The following is a 23,896-nucleotide window of genomic DNA, read 5'->3' as shown; positions in this document are numbered from 1 at the left end:
TGTGTCTATACACAACAGTTTGTTTATCCTTTCTTCAGTTGATGGATACCTGGGTTGTTTACATGTTTTGGTAATCGTGAATAATGATGCTGTGAACATCTGTGGCAGATGTCTGTTCATGTCACTGCTCTCAGTTCTTCTGAGTATATACCCTGTAGTGGTATTGCAGGGTTGTGTGGCAAGTCTATATTAAGCTTCTTTAGGAACTGCCAGTCCTCCAAAGTGGCTCTGCCATTCTTCATTCGCACCAAACAGTGAATAATTGTTCCTGTCTCTCCTCATCCTCTCCAACGGTTGAAGTTCTTTGTCTTTTTAATAGTGACCATTCTAATAGGTGTGAAATGATATCTCATTGTAGCATTGATTTGCATTTCCTGAATCGTTGGTGATGTTGAACACTTTTTCATGTTTTTTTTTGTTTTTTTTCTGTTTGTATTTCTTTTTTGGAGAAATGCCTATTGAAGTCTTTTGCCCATTTTTTAATCAGGTCATTTGTCTTTTTTATTGTATTGTACCATCTCTTTATATATCCTGGATATTAGACCTTTATCAGATGTGATTTCCAAATACTTTCTCCTTTTTGACAAAGTCCTTGAGGTACAAAAGTGTTTAATTTTGAGGAGGTCCTATTTATCTATTTTTTCTTCTGTTGTGTGTGCTTTGGGTGTAAGGTCTAAGAAACCACCACCTATTACAAGGTCTTTTAAGATGTTTCCCTACATTAGCTTCTAGTAGTTTCATGATCCTGGCTTTTATATTTAGGTCTTTGATCCATTTTGAGTTGATTCTTGTATAGGATATGAGATAGGGGTCCTTTTTCATTCTTTTGGTTATGGATATCCAGTTCTCCCAGCACCTTGTTGAAGAGACTGTTTTTTCCCTTTAACATGGCTTTGGTAGGTTTGTTGAAACCAGTTGGCGGTAGAGGTGAGAGTTTATGTATGGAATCTCATTTCTGTTCCACTGGTAATTGTGTCTATCTTTATGCCAGTACCATGGTATTGATGTATCTTTGTAATATGTTTCAAGGTCAGTCAGGGAAATTCCTCCTATACTGCCCTTTTTTTTAGGATGCTTTTGGCTATTTGTGTGCACTTTCCTACAAAATGAATATGGTCATTGCCTTTTCTATTTTTGTAAAGTAGGCTGTTGGAATTTTGATTGGTACTGCATTGAATCTATAAATCAGTTTGGGTAGGATTAACATCTTCACAATATTTAGTCTTCCATTCTGTGAACATAGAATTTCTTTCCATTCATTTAGGTCTTCATTGATTTATTTTAGCATTGTTTTGTAGTTTTCTGCACACAAGTCCTGTACTTTTTGGTTAAATCGATTCCTTGGTATATGAGACTTTTTGTTGATATTGTAAATGGGATTTTACCCCTGAGCTCATTGATCCCTTGGTATATGAGGCTTTTTGTCCCTATTGTAAATGGGATTTTTTTTCCTAAGTTCATCCTCAGAGTTCAATACTAGTGTACAGAAACATTACTGATTTTTGCGTATTGATCTTGTATCCTGCCACTTTGTTGAACTCATTTATTAGCACATGTAGCTTTGTAATAGACATTTCAGAATATTCTAAATATAGGATCATGTCATAGGCAAATATTGAGAATTTTACTTACTCTTTTCCTATTTGTATGCCTATGATTTTATCTTTTGCTTTAGGTAGAACCTCTATGACAGTGTCGAATAATAGTGGTGAGAGTGGACATCCTTGTGTTGTTCCCCATCTTAGAGGGAAAGCTTTCCACCTTTCCCCATTGAATACAGTGTTGGCTATGGGTTTTCAACTATGCCCTTTATCATATTGAGGAACTTTCTTTATATTCCTATCTTTTAAAGTGTTTTTTATCAATAAACAATGCTGCATTTTGTTGGAACGCCTCTTCTGCATTAATTGAGATGATCTTGTGGATATTTTTTTTTCCTTCAACTTGTTAATGTGGTGTATATCACATTGATTGATTTTCTTATGTTGAACCACCCTTGCATACCAGGAATAAATCCCACCTGGTGGTGATGTATATGTCTTTTGATGGGCTGTTGGATTCTATTTGCAAGTATTTTGTTGAGAATTTTCACATCTATGTTCATTAGAGAGATTGGTGTGTAATTTTCTTCTTTGGCTAATCTTTTCTGGCTTTTGTATTAGGGTGATCTTGGCTTTATGAAATGTATTTGATACTTTCCTCTCCTCTTCAGTTTTTATACTGTCAAATTTCTTCTGTTGAATCACATGTCTCTTTTTTTTTTAATAAATTTTATTGGTACATAGTAATAAAGCTTACAATTTATCCAAAGTGTACAATCAGTGGTATTTGGTATAATCGCATATTTGTGCATTCATCATTTCAATCATTATTAGAGCATTTTCATTATTTCAGTAATAATGATAACAATAAATGAAAAATGGACAAGCAAACCAGTGTTTTCTTAATAGCCTGCATCTCCTTATCCTTATTTTCCTTCCTCTCCTTAAACTGATTTAGGAGAGTTGTTTGAACATCTTTCATTAGTTGTTCCAAATTTTGTGTCTTCTCTGAAGCTTTAATTTGTTGACTTGACTAGGCTATATCTCGTTTCTTAATATGGCCTTTAATTTTTTGCTCATGTCTAAGCATCTGATTATCTCGATGAATTTACTCTGAAGATTTGTTTCTCTCTTGCCTAGGGTTTTATTGTTGATTGGCTTTGTGTTAAGGCTCTTCTTTGATACTTGGTTCAGTTTATTTTAGACCTTTAGAATAGTCCATGTTTAATTGTTCATATATTTTCAGCTCTTCATCTCATTCTTGTCCTGAATTTATATGTGGTACAATTTTTAAGGTTGCATTTTTTTGGTGGAATTGTTTCACCTCCAGGAGAAAACTTCCTTTCCTCTAGTCCTTTTCTAGGAATATTGATCTTTTCTGCTTTTTTTTTTTAAGATTTATTTTATTTATTTATTCCGCCCCCATTGTTTGTGCTTGCTGTCTGCTTTCTGTGTCCATTCACTGTGTGCTGTGTCTACTTGTCTTCTGTAGGTGTATCTGCTCTCTGTGTCCATTTGCTGTGTGCTGTGTCTGCTTGGTTTCTCTTTAGAAGGTACCAAGAACCAAACCTGGGACTTCCCATGTAGGAGAGAGGCACTCAACTGCTTGAGCCACCTCCACTCCCTGCTTTGCTGTATCTCTTATTGTGTTTTGTGTCTCCTTGTTACGTCATCTTGTTTTGTTAGCTTGTAGCACCAGCTCATAGTCATGCTGGTGTTCTCCAGGAGGCACCAGGAACTGAATCCAGGACCTCCCATGTGGTAGGTGGGAGCTCAGTCTCTTGAGCCACATCAGCTTCACTCTACTTGTTTTTCTTTTGCTTGCATAAGTGTTTTTTTTGTTGTTGTTGTTTTGTTTTGTTCTGGCACTCATTTCTTTGTCTCTAGCTGCTTTTGCCTGGAGGGCAAATTCTGTGAGGCGGGTCAACTTGGAGAGGAATTTCCCAAGTCAGATTTCCCAGCCAAAAAAGGACCAGGCATCCACAAAGGGAGATGGTGCATACAGCTCCAGAGTGCCCTGGGGAGAGGATCAGAAACAACACCAAAAGCCTCTTTGATGGTTTCCTAGCATATGTCAACCTTCAACAGCATGTTCCAGCCACCCTGAGGAGGCTGTGTCTTTAAATCTCCACCACCCCTGCCCCTGTCCAGAGCAGGGTTGAAACAGTGTCTGCAACCACCTTTGTCTGGGGCAGGTTGAAATACTAGCTCAGCACCAGGACTCAACGATTAAAACTATCTAATCAAAGGCTGTGATCAGTGCTTGGCCATATCCACTCCTGTTCTTGGGGGAGAACATTTTTATGTTCCTTTTTTTTCAGTAGCAGCTAGCCAGGGACTGGACCCCAAGGCAGTCTTGTAAGAGTGTGGTATGGATGCTGGCAACTTCCTCGCAGAGAGAGCTACTGACTGTGTTTTACTATAGTTCATCAGTTCTTCTTCTTGCCCTTCCCTGGATGCTGTACAGTGTTCCTTTGATATCTGGGGCACCAGAATAGTTATTTCAGTTAGTTCCTATTTGTTTAATAGCTAGTTTAGTAGAAGGAGTGAGTCCTGGAGCTCCCTACTCTGCCATCTTCTGCGGAAATCCACCCCCATCCATTTTCTGTGGTAAAATATTTTGTGTATCCGTATTCTTAGAGCATTTTTAATTTATCTGGTGCATCAGTGCCAGTGTCAACAGCAGGATTCACTGTACACATTGTCTTCTTTAAGAAATAAAGAAAGGGAGTTGAGGTGGCTCAAAATTTGAGTAATCACCTCTCTCCCATTCCAGAAGGTTCCAGGATCGGTTCCCGGAGCCGTCTAATGAGAATAGAAGCAGACACAGAAGGACACACAGCAAATGGACACAGAGAGCAGGGACGGGGGGGATGGGGGAAGAAGGGGTAGGAGAAATTTTTAAAAAGCTATGTAAATAAATAAACAATTTTTAAATGATCTGTTTCAAGGGAAAACTATTCCAAAGAATCATACAACATTTGCCAGTTATTTTCTTGGACACTGAGTATTCCCAGTATTAAGGTGAAATAGTACAAAATGATGGATGTATTAATGCCCAATATAAAGTTATAAACTTTTCTTTAAACCAAGCCATAAAAAAAAAGTTCGATGGATTTAAAGTCTGTTAATTGAATAAAGGACCTCTGTCTGGTGAATTCACAAACTTGTCTATGAGCATGCCTTTTCTTGGGGTTTTGTGTTACTCTTTTAGAAATATTAATCTTTTGTTTTATATACAGCAAACTTTTATGAACATCTCTTTTCTGGGCACTATGTTAGGTATTGAAAAATAAATGAGATAAATTTGTTAGCAAAGAACTGAGACAAAATCCATGAGATGGTGGAATCAGTTGTGCAAATAAGCACACCCCTAAGTTCTTCTAATACTAGGCAAGGCTCAGGTACAATTGTGGAATATGAGCTTTTCTAACAGTAATATAATCACTTGGTATAGTCAATAAGTCAGTGTGTATCCTGTGTTGTTTACTACCTGTTTGAGTCATTTATAATGAAGAATGCAAGAAATTGTGATATAGTGACCCAAATTTGAAACAAAGCCTTTTCTCTAATTTCTTTCAAGTTTATGAATCAGTTTAATTAAAGAGAATTCATAGATTGCAAGGCAAGTTATCTTTTTTTTAAATGAAAATAAGCTTTATTACATCCAGTAATAAATACAAAGATGCAAACAGTTTCAGTCATTTTTTTTTTTCAGGCATTTTCATCAGCTTACAGGAAACACAAAACTGAAGTCTACACAGTCTCAGTATGAAAATTTTCGGGGGTCCTTGTTCTGTATGAGAGATCGCTCTTCTGTATTTATAACTTGTGCACTTTTTATTTGACTTCAAAGCACGAATAGTCATGGAAATTCTTAAGCAAAAAGTTATATTAAGCAGAGTCTACATTGTATTGCCAAACTGGGACTGGCTACTAAGAAAAGCATGCTGTCAGTATTTGCTAAAAAGAGAATCCTTAGAGTTGTATTAGCTTTTGAAAAGAAAATTTAGGTAACATAAATGTATTCAAGAGAGAAGATTAAAGTGAGATACTGGTATCTTGGAGGCAAACTATAGTTTGATGTAAGATAGGTAACTTTTCCATGTATTATTTTTTAATCAATGCTTAAAAATACCCGGGTACTTCCTAACTACTTAAAACACAAATCCTAATCAACTGCAAAATCTCTGCTCAATCTTAGTTGGTGGGTTCAGAGCCTAATGAACCATGAAAACAAACTGTTAACGTTTTGAAAACAAGAGTTACATCTGAACAGGGAGATGATCTGTAACTTCTCATCTTGTAAAAAGATAGAAAACTTTCAAAGCTAACAAGGCGATTAGGATCTGGCATTCCGTTCTCTTTTGGCCAAGCACTCCTGAACCAGTCTCTAGCGTGAATGATGCCTCGTTTCAGTCTCTCCATGGCGCTCTTGTTCCCTGCGTAGGTGGGTCTGATCTCTTTCCCCAGCGCTTCGATGATGGCCCTCAGCTCAGCCTGTTTGCTTTGGGGCATCCGGCTGTTCCCAGTTCCCTGGGTGTAGCCAAGAGATGGCGGCCGTAGTCACTCAGCAGCTGGAGGTACTGTGAGGATGTCGCCATGCTGGTCGAAGGAGAGTGGATACTTCCAGCCCGTTGAGGGAGGCGGCGGGCATGTGCGTGTTCAAGGTCGGTCTGTAAGACATCCCCACGGGCCGTGGGGCGCGGGGCGCACGGGGCCGGGCCTGCGGTGGCGGCGGCAGCGAGGCGGCGAGGGGGCGCGGCGCCCACGGCCCTGCGCCAGTCCGTGCGCCCGCCGGGCTCCCGCGCACTTTTGGTTGTCTGCTGCTCGGGTCGCGCGGGCAAATAGGCCGTCTCTCCGCCGCCTGCCGCAACGTTTCACCCATACACGGGGCGCGCGGTAGCAGGGGCGGCCGCCAGCGGGGCCGGCAGTGCCGGAAGGGAGAAGGCAAGTTATCCTTACAGTTATCTTTGAATCAGAATTTTCTCAATTTAGTACAATCCAAGCAAAAATTAAAAAAAAAAAAAAACTAAATCAAAACAGGATAAGGCAAAAGAATTATTTTGTAAAAAACATTACTCAGTAACTAGTTTCATATGAAATTGTAGCCAAAACAAGTTTACAGTATTATTTCTATAATCTTTTTTAATGTACATTTTTAATTTAGAGAAGTTGTTGGTTTATAGAAAACTCATGCAGAATACAGTTATCATATTTCCCCTTTAACACCTTTCATTAGTGAGTTACCTTTGTTAAAAATGATGAAAGACTATTATTATAAGGGTACTGTTAACTATAGTCAGCAGTTTCAATTCTCTTAAAGTTCACTAATTCTTCTGCCAACTCCATATGTTGTTGAACCCCCTCTAATTTCAGTTACTATAATTTTCAGCTCTCATATTGGTTTTTTTTTTTTTTTTTTAAGATACTGGGGGCTACGGATTGAACCTGGGACTTAATATATGGGAAGCTGGCTCTCAACCATTGAGCTACATTGGCTCCCCTGAGGTTTTTTTTTTTTTTTTTAATTTTGCTTTTTGTTTTTGTTTTTAGGAGGCTCTGGAACCGAACCTGGGACCTCCCATATGGGAAGCAGGCACTCAACTGCTTGAGCCACATTCTCTCCCAATAATTTCTATATTTTTATTGAAATTCTCATTTTGTTCATATATCATTTCCCTGATTCCCTTTAGTTTTTTTTTTGTGCTTTCCTTTTGTTCTTTGAACATATTAAAGTATGTCTATGTCTATTATATTCATTGTCTGATGTTCCACATTGATGGCTAGTGTCAAGTTATTTTGTTCCTTTAAATTGGCCATCGTTTTCTTATTCTTTGCATGCCTTGTGATTTTTTGTTGTTGTTGAAATCTGGACATTTCAATAGTTAATGTGTGACTTTGTAAATCAGATTCTTTCACTTCCCCAGGATTTGTTCTTTTTTCCCACCATTTCCTTTTGAAGGCTAGAATGGGCTATTTGTGTAGTGACGTTTCCAAAGTATTAATGCAAAACTATCCCTTGATGTATGTAGGTAGTGAAGTCTCTGTTCCTTAAGCTTATATTCAGCTAGTGTTATGTTAGAGATTTCCTTGAATGCCAGGAACCAGGAAAAAAAACCACCACCACCGAAGAAAATATCTTTTACAGTTGTTGCATATTAGCTGTATTTTGGTGCTTTCCTTCATTACTTAACCAGCCTTATAGTGAATGGAAAGAATAGCTAGATACGAAAGAATAAGTTTCTCTCAAATCTTTATTGTGCATGGGAGTATAGCCTTCCCTATTCCTAAGTATATGCTCTTTCCTCCCATTCCTGAGCACTGTAGTATGTCTTAGCCAGTAATCTTTTGCCCCAGGCAGCTGTGGCTTGATTATTTTCTTAAGGTGTTTTATTGACTCTGCAAGCTCTGGACTGATATGATGAGAGTTATGGAACAGTTCCTCAGGCTACTGCCCAACAGATTGGCACAAACATACATGTGTTCTTGATTCCTGATTCTAGGCTCATTTACTCTGATATTTAGGACCACTGCTTTTTACATTTTGAGGAACAGTGCTAAGTCTTAAGTCGTGTTTTTTACTGGCTCTCATTTTTCTGCCCTATGTCCAATCTTGTGGTTATTAAGGTTATTTCTCTTTCTTTTCAAGTTCTTACTTTTATCCATATGAAAGAACATATGATGAGCAAAGAGCATATTTTTTCATGCTAATTAGCAAACAGGCCACCAACTCAATTTCATTTATCCTGACCATAACCACTTATTTATAGCTTTCATTGAAACATTACCCTCTACAAGATCACCACCAGTGTAAATATATATGTCTTTTGAAGTTGTTCCTTTGCCAAATAAAAGACTTTCTTTCCAAAAAGTGAGGCATTCAGGACAAAGAGCAAGATGGTGGCAGAGTATGGAGCTGTTAGAGTCAGCTCCTGCTATAGGGCAGTTAGTAAACATTCAGAGCTATCTGGAGCTAGCTAAAGCACCTGTTTGGGGGCTCCTGGAGACCAGGAGAGCACCCTGCCACATTCTTGAAAGAATGGAAGGAGGGGACTGCCCATCTGCAGAGAAGATTTCTAAGTAGAGCGGAGAGTGCTCCTCACCATGGAGGCTGGTGCCCATCCTCTACTGGAGGCACAAGCCGTCTGAGGAGCTGTTCCACAACTGGAATTGAAAGCTCCACTTCCCAAAAATGGGGGAAAAAGTTGGGCACCAAGTTCAGCTCCTGATGAGTAAATACAGTGGGCTAAAGTATAATCCTGAGAACAGCTGAAGTTTGAGCCTGTCCAAATCAGAAAGAGGCCAGTAGCCACCATCTTAACTCCACGCCTGGTACAAGGGGAAGCAGGGCGGATTGAAAATCACAGTGCTGGTAGGGACTGGCTTCTTTCCATCCAGATCAGACTGCAGGTCTAGCCTAAGCCCCCGCCCCACCTCTGGGAGGGAGGAAGCTAGGGGTCCTGTCCTGTTCCAGCCTCTCCAGGAAATTACCAGCTAAGCCGTGGAGGCTAGTGATTGTCCTGCTTTGGCAGTACAAGTTGCCCCAGGAGCTAATCTGTGGCTGCAGTCAGAAGCTCCATTTCCCAAAAACGGGATGAGGACACGGTTGGCCACTGATATTGGCTACTGATTAATTGACTCGGCTGGCTAAGGTATAACTCTACCAGCTAGGGTGTGAATCTGTCCAAGTTGGAAAGAGGCCTGTAGCTGCCATTTTGACTCCTCCCCAGCCTGAGGGGAAGCCAGGATTGAAAATCACAGTGATGGTAGGAACCGTTTTTTTTTTCACCCAGATTGGCCTGCAGCCCTAGCCTAGGCTTCAGCCCCACCTGTGGCAGGAAGGAGGCTGGCGGGCCCTTCACCAGCCTATCTAGGTAACTGTAGATACCTTGGCTGGCACAGACTGAATAATCAGAAGTCTGCCGGGACAACTGCGGTCATCTTTGACCCGCACTTCATAGATTACTGCCCACACCTGTAGCTCCATCCCTGTCCCAGGCAAGGGAGAAAGGGGTGTGAAGCCTCATTAGCCTCTCTGGGCAACTACAGTCTAGGCCTGTACAATTTAGATGATTCCACATAGCTGTGACTCAGCCTACCCCTGGCAAAGGAGAAAGTTGGGAGAAGCTTCATCGGTCCATGGGCAATGAGGGTACTTGAGCCTCCAGAGCTTATAGCACCAACTACATCCTTGGCTCCTATAGTGCAGCAAGAGAGAAAGGCAGGAAGCCCTAAGCTAAAGAGAAAAACTGCACCCAGAATAAATATTCTAGTAAGCCGGATGCTAAGACAGCAACAAAAAATCACAATCCACACTAAGAAACAGGAAGCTATGGCCCAGTTAAAGAAACAAGATAAGCCTCCAGATAACATAAAGGAGTTGAAACTAATCATGGATGTTCAAACAAATCTCCTTAATAAATTCAGTGAGATGGCTAAAGAGATTCAGGATATTAGGAAGACACTGGATGAGCACAAAGAAGAATTTGAAAGCATACATAGAAAAATAGCAGATCTTATGAGAATGAAAGGCACAATAAATGAAATTTTTAAAACATTGGAATCATATAATAGCACATTTGATGAGGCAGAAGAAAGGATTGGTGAGCTTGAAGAAAAGGCCGCTGAAAGTGAACATACGAAAAAACAGGTGAAGAAAAGAATGGAAAAAATTGAACAAAGTCTCAGGGAACTTAAAGACAGCAAAAGATGTGCAAACATATATGTCATATATGTCATGGGTGTCCCAGAAGGAGAAGAGAAGGGAAAGGGGGCAGAAGGAATATTTGAAGAAATAATGATAGAAAATTTCCCAACCCTATTGAAGGACATAGATATCCATGTCCAAGAAGCACAACATATTCCCATCCAAAAAAATCCGAATAGATCAACTCGGAGACACATACTACTCAGAATGTCGAAAGCAATGCATAACATATAAGGGATACCTAATAAGATCAAGTGCTGATTTCTCATCAGAAACCATGGAGGCAAGAAGACAGTGGTATGATATATTTAAGATACTACAAGAGAAAAACTTCTAGCCAAGAATCTTATATCCAGCAAGACTGTCTTTCAAAAATGAGAGCGAGATTAGAATATTCACAGATAAACAGAAACTGAGAGAATTTCTAACCCAGAGGCCAGATTTTCAGGAAGTGCTAAAGTGTTTGCTAGAGCCTGAAAAGAAAAGACAGGAGAGAAAGGCCTGGAAGAGAGTCTAGAAATGAAGGCTTTATCAATTAAAGTAACCAAAGTGTCAAAACATTGGGAAAAACAAAATATGACAGATAAAACTCAAATAGGAATAAACTTAACCAACGATGTAAAGCACTTGTATTCAGAAAACTGCAACTCAATGTTAAATCAGAAAAGGCCTAAATAACTGGAAGAATACTCCATGCTCATGGATTTGAATACTAAATGTCATAAGACGTCAATTCTATTCAAAAAAAAATTTGAATTAATGCAATCCTGATAAATGTTCCACCAGCATTTTTTTTAAAAATTGAAAACACGATTATCAAATTTATTTGAAAGGGTAAGGAGTCCTTAAAAAGGAAAAACGAACTCTCATCTCCAGACTTTAAATTATATTACCTAGCTGTAGTGGTAAAAACAGTATGGCGCTGGCATAAAGACAGACACATAGACTAGTGGAACCAAATTTATGGTTCAGAAACAGAACCTCACATGTATGGTCAGTGATTTTTTTTTTTTTTTTTTTAAGATTTATTTTTATTTATTTAATTCCCCTCCCCTCCCCTGGTTGTCTGTTTTCTGTGTCTTTTTGCTGCGTCTTGTTTCTTTGTCCGCTTCTGTTGTCGTCAGTGGCACGGGAAGTGTGGGCGGCGCCATTCCTCGGCAGGCTGCTCCCTCCTTCGCGCTGGGCGGCTCTCCTTATGGGTGCACTCCTTGTGCGTGGGGCTCCCCTACGTGGGGGACACCCCTTGTGTGGCACGGCACTCCTTGCGCGAATCAGCACTGCGCGTGGGCCAGCTCCACACGGGTCTAGGAGGCCCGGGGCTTGAACCGCGGGCCTCCCATGTGGTAGACGGACGCCCTAACCACTGGGCCAAAGTCCGTTTCCCTGGTCAGTGATTTTTGACTAGCCTGTCAAACCCAAACAGCTCAGGCAGAACAGCCCATTCAACAAATGGTGCTGAAAGAACTGGATATCCATAGCCAAAAGAAGGAAAGAGGACCCCAACTCACTCCTTATCCAGAAATGAACTCAAAATGGATCAAAAACCTAAGTATAAAAGCAAGAACCATAAAGTTTGTAGAAGAAATTGTAGGAAAATATCTTTAAGCCCTGGTGGTAGAAGTGGATTCTTAAAGGAGATAAGAGGAGGACCAAGATGGACTACTGATGTTTAATGTACGTAGAAGTTTTAATTAGATTTAATGTAAAAGTGTGGAAATGTGTAGAGTGCTGGTAACAAATAGTGAGTAAATGCTGGTTTACAAATGGGGATGTGGCTGAAAATGGTAGTCTAGGGGTGTAAATGACAATTGACAGAATGCTAGAGAATAATCTTGGAACTGAACAGTACCATAAACCAAGAAGTGGATGAGAACTGTACTTGACGGTACATATGCAAGAGTGTCCTTTGTGAGCTAGAGCAAATGTACATCACTACTGCAGGGTGGTAGGAATGTGCAGAAGCATGGGAAAAATACCACTGGAGTGACCTATGGACTGTGGTTAGCAGTAATAATGTAATATGGTTGCATCTGTGCCAAAGATGTCCTGTGTTGATAATGGGGCAGTATGGACAGTGTGTGCCAAATGTACATTATGGAGGTGGTAACAATCAGAGGATATTACCTTATCTGTAACAAATGTTCCACCACAGTGTGGTGTGTTGATGGATGGATGTTGTTTGGGAATTCTGCACATGTGCATGGCTATTTTATAAGTTTACAACTTCTGTCATAAAAAATATATTTTAAAAAAATAATAGGGTGGGTTGGGGGAAAAATACACCCCATGTAAGAGAAGGACTATAAGTTAGTAGTAAGATTTTTTTTTAAAAGATTTATTTATTTATTTCTCTTCTCCCCCCCAACTGTCTGCTCTCTTTGTCCATTTGCTGTGCGTTCCTCTGTGACCGCTTCTATCCTTATCAGCAGCCCCGGGAATCTGTGTTTCCTTTTGTTGCGTCAATCTCTGTGTGTGTGGTGCCATTCTTGGGCAGGCTGCACTTTATTTCGCACTGGACGGCTCTCTTTACGGGGCGCACTCCTTGCGCATGGGGCTCCCCTACATGGGGTACACCACTGCGTGGCACGGCACTCCTTGTGCGCATCAGCACTACACATGGGCCAGTTCCACACGGGTCAAGGAGGTCCGGGAACTCCACGGACCTCCCGTGTGGTAGGTGGATACCCTATCCACTGGGCCAAGTCTGCTTCCCAAGTTGTAAGATTTTGACAATATTCTTTCATGATCTGTAACAAATGTCTCCCAGCAATGGACAGGTGTTGGTGGAGGGTTGATGTATGGGACCCTTGTATAATGTGATGTATGTTTTCTTTGTAAGTCCATGGCTTTTACTCTACATTTATTGTTTATATGTTCATATATAAATGATATGAGGAATAATTATAGGGTGGGTTGGGGGAAAATACTTGGGTTAGTAGTAATATTTTGACCATGCTCTTTAATCATTAGTTTAAATGTTTAACAACAATGCAAGGTATTGGTGGCAGAGTGAGTTATGAGAGTCCTGTATGATGCTATGTATGTTTGTTTTTTAAGTTCACAGCTATTACTGTACACTTATTGTTTTTTTTTTTTAAAGATTTATTTATTTATCCCCCCCCCCCGGTTGTCTGTTCTCTGTGTCTGTTTGCTCCTGCTTCTTTGTCCACTTCTGTTGTTGTGAGCGGCACAGGAATCTGTGTTTCTTTTTGTTGCTTCATCTTGTTGTGTCAGCTCTGTGTGTGCAGCGCCATTCCTGGGCAGGCTGAACTTTCTTTCGTGCTGGGCGGCTCTCCTTATGGGGTGCAATCCTTGCGCGTGGGGCTCTCCCACACGGGGACACCCTTGTGTGGCTGGGCACTCCTTGCGCACATCAGCACTGCGCATGGGCCAGCTGCACACGCGTCAAGGAGGCCCAGGGTTTGAACCGCGGACCTCCCATGTGGTAGACGGATGCCCTAACCACTGAGCCAAGTCTTCCGCCCCACTTAGTGTTTATGTATGTTTATTTGTGAGTGATATACTTCAGGAAATGAAAAAAAAAAGTGAGGCATTCAAAGAAACCAAAATGTAAACAAAATGAGGTCATCCATGGTGACCATGCCATTCCCATCTTACAAATGTTAACAGTTTTCCTTATTTGTTTCCAAAATTATTTAAGAAATAAAATGTTATATATAGAGTAAAATAGAAACCATCTTCAAACACTTTGTTCCCTACAAATGCCTAGCACAGGATTAAATGTTGGTAGGTCAGGCATCGTCATGATTGGCCTTGTTTCTGTTCCTTACCTCCTGCCACTCTCTTTTTTGTAACCTGAAATTTCAGCAATAATGACCTACTTCTTTTTTTCTGAAACACCGTATGTTTTCAAAGAAATTGTTGAAATGCCTTTGCTCAGTTTGTCTGAGATGTTTATGTGTATATTCTTCAAGATTAAACCTTCATTTGTCAAATTGCTTCCCTTTCCAGTGGCAAATTTAGACCTTTTTTTCCCTTAGATTTCAGTAAACTTTTTATATTATATATTTCTGATATGGCAGCGATCCTAGGATATTGTCTCTCTGAATATTATTAACTGTAAGCACCTCTTGTCGACTTGTAGTTTGTATCCTGAGCTCTGTGCCTGGCCTTCAGCAGGCATTCAGTAAATATTTGGATGAATGGATGAATAGTGTAAAGAAGGATAGAAGGATGAAGGAGGGGTAAATGAGACATGGGTCACAGATTGCATTTGACCAGATTTGAATTGACATGTATCTTAGTTGTCATAATCATGCCACTTCCCCATTATTCTCAATATCTGCCCTGAGTAATAAGGTAGCCACCAGCCACATGTAGCTATTGAAATTTAAATTACTTAAAGTGAAATAAAATTAAAATTAATTTCTTCTGTAGCATGTCACCTGTCACTTGGTTACTAGACACATGTGGCTGTGACTAATGTCTATAGTATTGATCAGTGCAGATATGGAACATTTCCTTCATTAGGCAGCACTGCAGAAAATGATATAATACCCTTTTTGAATAATTGGTGGCTGATATATGTCTATTCCCTTCACTTTTTTTCAAAAACATCGTTGTGATACATATACTAAATTTACTAGAAAGTGAGAATTTTAAAAACTTGGCATATTACTCTATCAAACTTTCCAGTCTGTGTGATAGATTCTTATTAAATATTTGTTGGATGATATCGTATTTGCCTTTTACCAAAGCCAACCTTTGGTAAATGGCAAATACATATTTCTCAGATTTTCTTCTTGCTTAGCATGTTTTCAGTTACTTTATTTTTCCACTTCAGAATCATTTGAACTTGTTTTTATTCCATAGATATTACAGACTTTTATTCCTAATTTTATTTTGAAAAATGTCAATCCTACAAAAAAGTTGAGAGAATTGTCCAGTGAACACTTAAATATCCTTTCCCTAGATTTGCTAAAATTTTGAACATTTTCGCCTCTCCCACCCCCACATGCTCTTTTTGGGAATCATTTGAAAGCAGTTTGCAGACACCATGAAACTTTTACTGCTAAATACTTAAGCACACATCTTTTAAGACTGTGTACATTTCCCTCCATATTTATAACATCATTTTACCCCTAAAATTGAACATTAATTCAATAATACCCTTTCATAGAGTTTATAATCAAAGTTTTCCAGCTGTCCTAAAAATACCTATAGCTGCCCAAGCCAAGGTAGAAAGTTGATGCATTGCTTTATGTTGTTATGTCTCTTTTAGTGTCTTAATTTCTACTAGATTCCTTACCTCTAGTTCTCTACTGTTTCTGTCTTTTTTCCCCCAAGAATCCAGGCCAGTGAGTTATAAAATATCTGACATTCTGGGTACGTCTGCTTGTTTATGCAGGATTATATTCGGTTTAAACTTTTTTTTTTCCTGCAAACATAACTGCATAGGAGAATCTGGATGTTTCTTATATCAAAACAGGGGCATATATCAGGTTGTCCTAGTTTTGGTGATGCTAAGTTTGATCACTTGTTAAATGAAGTGGTAATCAATAGATCTTTCTTTAGTGTAAAGGTGGCTTTTTTCTTTTTAATAAGTCATTTGTGGGGTAATACTTTCAGAGACTGTGAATATCTTGTTTGCTCACAACTTCCACCCAAATGATTTTTTTTTGTCTTATTATCTGACCCAATGATTTTTAACATCCATTAATGTTCCTTGCCTAAATCAATTTGTACATATGGGCTTGCTAAATGATACTTTTAAATTGTCATTTCTCTTATATTTATTAATTGGTATTTATAGCTGTTGCTATTTTGGACTTCTGATAAAAACTAATTGAAAGTTTAAATCAGAGCTATTATATTAATTTAGGTAGATTGTTCATAATTCCTGCCTGCTACCTGCCAGTTTAGTGTTAGAGTATTTAACTAGGATTTCCAAGGAAATAAGTCACTGTTAACCACTTCAGGTTCTAGATATTCTTAAGAAACTACATGCCATGTTTATAAGTATAATTCTACATATCACATTTATAATCTACTTGGACATTTTTTCATGCTTTCCCTCTCATGTCTTGGAACTTTCTTTTGCCAGTTTCCTTGATTATGATTACTAGATTGAATTATAAAATGTTTATGAAATAAGAAGGTTCTTAGCAAGGGAGAAGTTTATAGAATTTTAAAAGAGTGGAATAAACTTTTAAATGACCAAAGTAAATCGAACAGTTATCTGGAAATTGAACCAATTTAGTTAAGGATAAATGAATTACTATTAAAATATGGAGGAAAAACAAATGATGATATAATAGTTACTGATTTGTAAAGCATTGAGTTGAATTATACATTAAATAAATTTGATCTTAGTCTGCATTTACCATGTTATGGAGCTTATTTCTAGATCACTTTTTCTTATTGCTAGTTAGTATTAATTGAAGGAATTCAAGCCAAATATAAAATTATATTAGCCTAGCCATAGTTCAGATTCAGGGGCCTTTTTATATTTGCAACATAGGAAATTTTATGTGTCTGTAGTGAAAGTTATAAATTAAAAAATGAAGTAAATTGCAGTATTAAGGTTATGTATACAAAGTGGGAAAGGTAAACACAAAATAAAAATGATTGTTCTTTTTGAGAATTCAGAAATCATCCATATGGTAACAACTTAGAGACCAATGATTCTTTATTGAAGGAAAACTTGTGACTCTTCCCGGTCTAAAATTAGAATGTCTAGCATAATGCCTGTCCCATGGTATTAAATAAATATAACTTTCATTTATTATGACAGTTAATTATTTCTCATTTATAAGTTATTTGGTAGTAAACATTGTGATAGAATGACATTTCTTCCTTGTGTTTTAGACTATCCCCATAAATATGGTCCACAGGGGGGTTGTGCAGACCACTCAGTATTTGAAAAAATGAGGAAGTACCAAATGACTGGTGTAGAGGATATAACACAGGTAAGATTTTTAAGACTGGTTTTCATTTAAGAAACAGAAATGTGCTTGGGCAAGTGTTCCTGCATTTAAAATGTATGTTCTAGAAAAACTGTAATATTATTATTATTATTTTGAAGTACTGGGGCTGGAGATTGAACCCTGGACCTCATGTGTGGGAAGCTGGCGCTCAACCACTGAGCCATATTGGCTCTCCCAAAGGTGGCTCTTGTGCCTATTTGCCTTTTGTTTGTTTCTTTGTTTTTAGGAGGCACACCGGACACTGAACCTGGGACCTCCCACGTGGGAAGCAGGTGCTCAATCTTTTGAGTCACATCTGCTACTGAAATATTATTTTTTAGTGCTCAAAGAAGCCAGATAACTTGCTTATAATAAGTTGTGTTGTGATTTTAACACAAATTTATGTGACTCAGAAAAATTACATGTCCAAAATACATTCTGCCTTACATATTTTATCATAAAAGAAAAAAAATTCCATCTGAATTTACATTTTATATAACTCTATTTGTGTTAGTACAAAAATTAGGGTGACCAAATTGCCCTGGTTTTCTTGAGGGTTCCCCACTTTTAGCACTGGAAAGCCTCATGCACTGGGCAAGCTGGGCTGGTGGTGACACTAATAAAAATCACAGTGCTTTTGGGAGCATATATAGCTCAAGTGGTTGAGCGCCTGTTTCCCATGTATGAAGTCCCAGGTTTGATCCCTAGTACCTCCTAAAAACAAAACAGATGAAAAAACCAACTCTCATTGGGGTGTAGATGTAGCTCAGTAGTTGAGCACCTGCTTCCCATGTACAAGGTCCTGGGTTCTCAATCCCTGGTACCTCCAGAAAAAAATTAAAGTCAGTGCTTTTTTTTTTTTTTTTTTTTAAATTCATTTTTAAAAAATATTACATTAAAAAAATATGAGGTCCCATTCAACCCCACCCCCCCCACCCCACCACTTCCCCCAAAGCAACACTCTCTTCCATCATCATGACACATCCATTGCATTTGCTAAGTATATCTCTGGGCCTTGCTGCACCTCATGGTCAGTGGTCCACATCATAGCCCATACTCTCCCACGTTCCATCCAGTGTGCCCTGGGAGGATCTACAATGTCCGGTAATTGTCCCTGAAGCACCACCCAGGACAACTCCAAGTCCCGAAAACGCCTCCGCATCTCATCTCTTCCTCCCATTCCCTGCACCCAGCAGCCACCATGGCCACTTTTCCCACACCAATGCCACATTTTCTCTGTGGACCTTGGATTGGTTGTGTCCATTGTACATCTATGTCAAGAGGAGGCTTAGATTCCACATGGATACTGGATGCAATCCTCTTGCTTTCAGTTGTAGGCACTCTAGGCTCCATGGTGTGGTGGTTGACATTCTTCAACTCCATGTTAGCTGACTATGGTAAGTCCAATAAATCAGAGTGTAGGAGTTGAAGTCTGTTGAGGTTCAGGGCCTGGCTATCATAGTGTCAGTCCAGAGATTCAAATCCCCTAGATATATCTTAAACCCCAGCACCAACTACAATTCCAGTAAAGTAGCATGAAAGTCTTGTGAAAAGAGATCCCATCTGTGTCCAGCTCCATCACGCAGAAACACCAGCTCCAAAGAAGGGCCAACGACATGGCGGTGAATCCCATCTGCCATGACCATAGAACCTGTGGGTCTCTTTAGCCCTCAAAAGAACCAGTACCTGGGGTTGTATCTACTTCATCTGTCTCTGAGACTCTGCTCAGGTGTGCATAAGGGCAATCCTTCTCACAACCTCCAGACTCTTTTTTAGAAACTCATAGCCATATAAACTCATTTCTCCTTTCCATTTCCCCCTTACATTAGGTCAAACAGCATTTTAAACTCCTGTTATTATATGTAGACAGGGATATTCTGCTGGTCCGCGTTGAACCTTTAATTCAAGGTCATTTTCTAGTTGCATCATCAGCTGTTACTTGGTAGTGATCCCTCGGTGCCAGGGAGGCTCATCCCCGGGTGTCATGTCTCACGCTGGGGGGAATGCATTGCATTTACATGCTGAGTTTGGCTTCGAGACTGGCCACGTTTGAGTAACATGAAGGCTGTTAGGAGGAAACTCCTAGGCACAGTGCTGCTCTAGGCCTTGTTCTTATATCAGGCATATAGGCTCACAAGCATAGTCATTAGTATCAGGGGCTCACTGTTAGACCCTCATTCCTTCCTGGTCCTTACCGTTGCACCTGGGGGACTGCCACTGCTCCCCTAGGGACCACGAAGAGCACCGCCGGCCAGGAACCCAGTAGCCCCCCAGCTGTTGTTTTTAATTGTTGCCACTGTGAGTATATCTAAACATTACCACGCACCCTGGACATATGCCCTGTATAACTCCCTGTCAACCATATATCACCTGTCAATAACAAAAGTCAGTGCTTTTGATTAATTAATTGTAATTTATTTCACCTTTTGATTCCTGTTCTTTTATTCGTTTTTTGGCCCTCTTCTTTAGTCATGGTGATAGGGTTAGAGTTATTCACAACACTATTTCCAAATGGAAAAAAAAACACATTTTTTCTTTTATGACAAAATACTTGTCATATTTTTGGACATCCTTTCTAAAACTAGTCAGGTGTGGAGTAATGTTTTTTGCAGATTTATAATCTATTTTTTGATCTGTAAAATGGCATAAACCTATTTCAGGTGGATCTTTCAAGTATTAAGTGAGGTTTATTTTTTTTATTTTTATATTTTTTAAGATTTTACTATTTTTAAAATTTATTTCTCTCCCTTCCCCCCCAGTTGTCTGCTCTCTATGTCCATTTGCTATGTGTTCTTCTGTGTCCGCTTGTATTCTTGTCAGCGGCACCAGGAATCTGTGTCTCTTTTTGTTGCATCATCTTGCTGCGTCAGCTTTCCGTGTGTGTAGCGCCACTCCTGGGCAGGCTGCACTTTTGTCACGCGGGGCAGCTCTCTTTATGGGGTGCACTCCTTGCGTGTGGGGCTCCCTTACGCAGGGAACACCCCTGCGTGGCACAGCACTCCTTTTGCTCATCAGCACTGCGCATGGACCAGCTCACCACATGGGTCAGGAGGCCCTGCATTTGAACCCTGGACCTCCCACGTGGTAGGCAGACACTCAATTTGTTGAGCCAAATCTGCTTCCCAGATTTATTCTTACAGAATTGAACAAATATTTATTGATCTTCTGTCCTATGTTAGAGACTATGGTAGATTCTGTAAATACTGTGGTGATTAAGATGAAGGCTTGTCCTCACCATTATGTATTTGTCATAGCAATCCTGGCAAATTAAGGCAGAAATCTTAAAGGAGATTTTTTAAATACTTGGAGGGCTATATCATGGTAGTGGAAAATGACACTTAATACCATAAAAATGCTAGTTCTCACCATATTTTCAGATTCAGTGTAATTCCAGTCCAGATCACAACAGGGTTATGTATGATACTCAATGGGTTTAAAATGTTATGTGATAAAGTAAGCAGCAGGGCCCATCTAAAGGTGGCAAGCAAGAAAAAGGCAGTTACCCTTTAAAATATTAAGACTTATTATAGCAGTTGAAAGTGTGGTTTTAGCAGAGGATGAACGAATTGATCAGAGGAATAAAATTGAGTTCCTAAGAGCAGACTCATACATGTATTAAACTTTGATATGTAATAGTGGTAGGATCTCAAATCAGTGAGGAAAAGGAGCAACCATTGAATAAATGGATTCAGAAAAATATATTTAGCCAGTTGGGAAAAGATGAAATTAGATCTCCATTTCATACCATATTTAAAATAATATGAAACCTTCCTATGGATTTAAGTATTAAATGGCTACAACAAAAACTTTGAAATCTTATAGAAAAATTAAGTGGGGATTTCCCTTTCCAGCTGTTATGGAGTAATTGGTATATAAAACATTGGACAACAGACAATGTAGGACTGATCCCTAAGAGAGAGGCAATAAATGTTACTTTCTGTGACTTCCCTGACTTTTTGACTGGAGGCACAATTTTGGCTACTATGATTGGGTATGAAGATGAACACGGCAATTTTGCTGAGTTGAAGAGAAATAGGTCAATGTTCAGAAATGCTGAGGTGTGTCTGGACTACATGGATAGCATATCTAAGAGAGGGAACTACACTAAGAAAGAGTTCCAGAGGTCCGTTGGTTCATCCCTGAATGCATGTCTAGGGGAAGATTTTATAAGCGAACTACCAGAGAAAGAAAAACTGCTGGTGAAACTGTGAACTGAACAACTGTGCTCTGAGTAAGGGTTAATCTATCCCTGGGGTAATGGTTATTCCAGACCTGCCCTAACTAAGTTGACAAATCTTAAAAGGATCACTGTGATTCTCAAGTAAATTAGCTGTCAAAATGAAGCTCAGTAATACTTCTTAAAGGAAGATACAAAACTCACATACCGAAGAATGTAACTTCAATAGTGTCTAGTATTTTTTTAATTACAAAATGACAAACTTAAAAATATGATTCATAATCATGAAAAAAACCACCCAATGGAAATAGAACAAGAAATTACTTTACTTTAAAGTACTTTAAAACAGCTGTTATTAATATCTTCTAAGAATTAAAGAAAAATATGTACACAAAGATGAGAGAATAGAAATTAAAGAACCAAATGGAATTTCTAGAGTTGAAAAATACATTATCTGAATTGAAAAATTCTCTGAAAGAGTTTCAGAGCAAATGAGTTACTGTATATAGGACAATTGAAGAAAGGACAGTTAAGCAGTGAATAAGGGTTTTTTTAATATATAGAAAAGCAAAATATGTGGCAGGAGCACAAAGAACACAAGGAGGAAGAATGAAAGTATTTTGTTATTCCTTACATTTTACATTAAGTTGTATAATTTAAGTAGGTTGACTGCCATATTTAAAAGATATATAGTAAACCCAGAGTAGGAGTCAGCAAACTGTGGCTCATGGACCAGCAGCCTGTTTTTATGAAAAAGTTAAATTGAAACATAGTAATTCCCATTCACTTACACAGTACCTACAGCCAATTTCATGCTACAGTGGGAGAGACAGAGACCATGTGGTCTGTAAGTCTAAATATTTGCCATCATGTCCTTTAATAGAAAGTTTGCAGGAAATGTCTCCTGCCCTATAGCAAGCACTGAAAAAAAAAAAAATAAAAGAGGTATGTGTGTATATATAGAGAGAGAAAGTTATGTAAGAGGTGTATATATATATATATATAGAGAGAGAGAGAGATAGTTAACAATCAGTGAAGGAAATTAAATATAATTTAAAATGACGAGGTAATCCAAAAGAAGACAGGAAAAGAACAACAATAAAAAAAGAAATGAACAGATGGGGCAAATAGAAAATAAATATCAACACAGTTTAAAACTGTCCATATCAATTATTACATTAAATATAAATAGACTAAACATTGATAAAAAGTTGAGACAGAGTGGTTAAAAAGCAAGACTGATTCTGTCTAAAGGACATGAAATTTAAATGTAAGGATACATATTTAATTTAAAAGTATAAAGAGAGCAAAACATATCATACAAGCACCAACCAAAAGAATGTTGGCTTGATCATATTAATATCAAACAGTGTATATTTCAGTTCACAGAGTACTGCTACTATATTAAGGGACATTTCGTAATGACGATAATGTCATTTCATCAAAGATAAGTAACAATCCTAAATGTTTATGAAATTAATAATAGAGTTATGAGATACATGAAGCAAAAACTTGACAATGGAAAAGAGAAATGGAAAAATTCATAAATTATAGCTGAAGGTTATACTCATATTTGAGTAAATGATAGAACAAGTAGACAGAAGCTTTGTTAAGACAATTAAACAATGCTATTAATCAGTCTGCCCTAATTGACATTTATAGGCACTCCACTTAATGGCAGAATACACGTGCTTTTCAAGTACACGTGGAACATTTGTGAACATATGCTAGGCATTAAACAAGTCTCAGTGCGTTTAGAAGACTTGAAATTATGCAGAATAAGTTCTTTGATCTCAAAGGAACTAAATTAGAAATCAGTAACAAAATAATCTGTAAAATCCCCAAATATTTGGAAATTAAATAATTCAATTAGAAACCGTTTTGAACTGATTGATAAAAAAATACAACAATAAAATTTGTGGGATTTGGCTAAAGCAGTGCTTAGAGAGAAATTTACAACTTTAAATGATCGTATTAGAAAAGAAGAAAGCTCTAACAATTAGTCATATAAGGTAAGTAAGAATAAATTAAACACTTAATAGAAGGCATAAAGCAACAGGTCAGAGCAACTATCAGTGAAATAGAAAACAAGTGGTAGAGAAAGTCAGTTGAAAAGATTAATATAATTGATAAGCATCTAGCTAGTTTGATTAAGAAATAGAAAACAGGAATGAAAGGTGATGTCACTACAAACATGAATTGTTTCTGCCAATGTTTGAATACCTCTAGTGAAAATTCAGCAATACACATTCAATAGGCAAATTCCTTTAAAGACACATATTAAGAAAACAACAATAGGTAAAAATAAAGTGTGTGTATATGAGTGAATGAAATTAAATTGATACTAAAAAATATTCCATCAAGGAAACTTCCAAGCCCAGATATATAACATCGCTGTTGAATTCAATCAAGATTTAAGAAGGAAATAATACCAATCTTAGACATGGTCGGTCCTTAAGGAAATAAAGGGGAGAAGGAAATAGTTCTGAGCACATTTTATGAGGCTAACATTGCCTTGATACCAAACAAGACAGAGATATTA

At 38.4% G+C, this 23,896-nt stretch overlaps 1 protein-coding gene across 2 annotated transcripts in view; it reads left to right on the top strand.

Moving 5' to 3' along the window:
- The window catches only part of ADAM10 (ADAM metallopeptidase domain 10), a 171,866-nt gene that overhangs the window by 77,413 nt on the left and 70,557 nt on the right, over positions 1-23,896 (top strand). For both annotated transcript variants that reach the window (XM_004452879.3, XM_071214219.1), the window contains exon 5: positions 17,080-17,180. In XM_004452879.3, coding sequence (XP_004452936.1) covers positions 17,080-17,180 — 101 coding nt within the window. The remainder of the gene's footprint in view (positions 1-17,079; positions 17,181-23,896) is intronic.

This window comes from Dasypus novemcinctus, chromosome 3 (assembly GCF_030445035.2).
Source record: "Dasypus novemcinctus isolate mDasNov1 chromosome 3, mDasNov1.1.hap2, whole genome shotgun sequence".
Classification (NCBI taxonomy): domain Eukaryota; kingdom Metazoa; phylum Chordata; class Mammalia; order Cingulata; family Dasypodidae; genus Dasypus; species Dasypus novemcinctus.
This window is presented reverse-complemented; position numbering and strand designations above follow the sequence as displayed.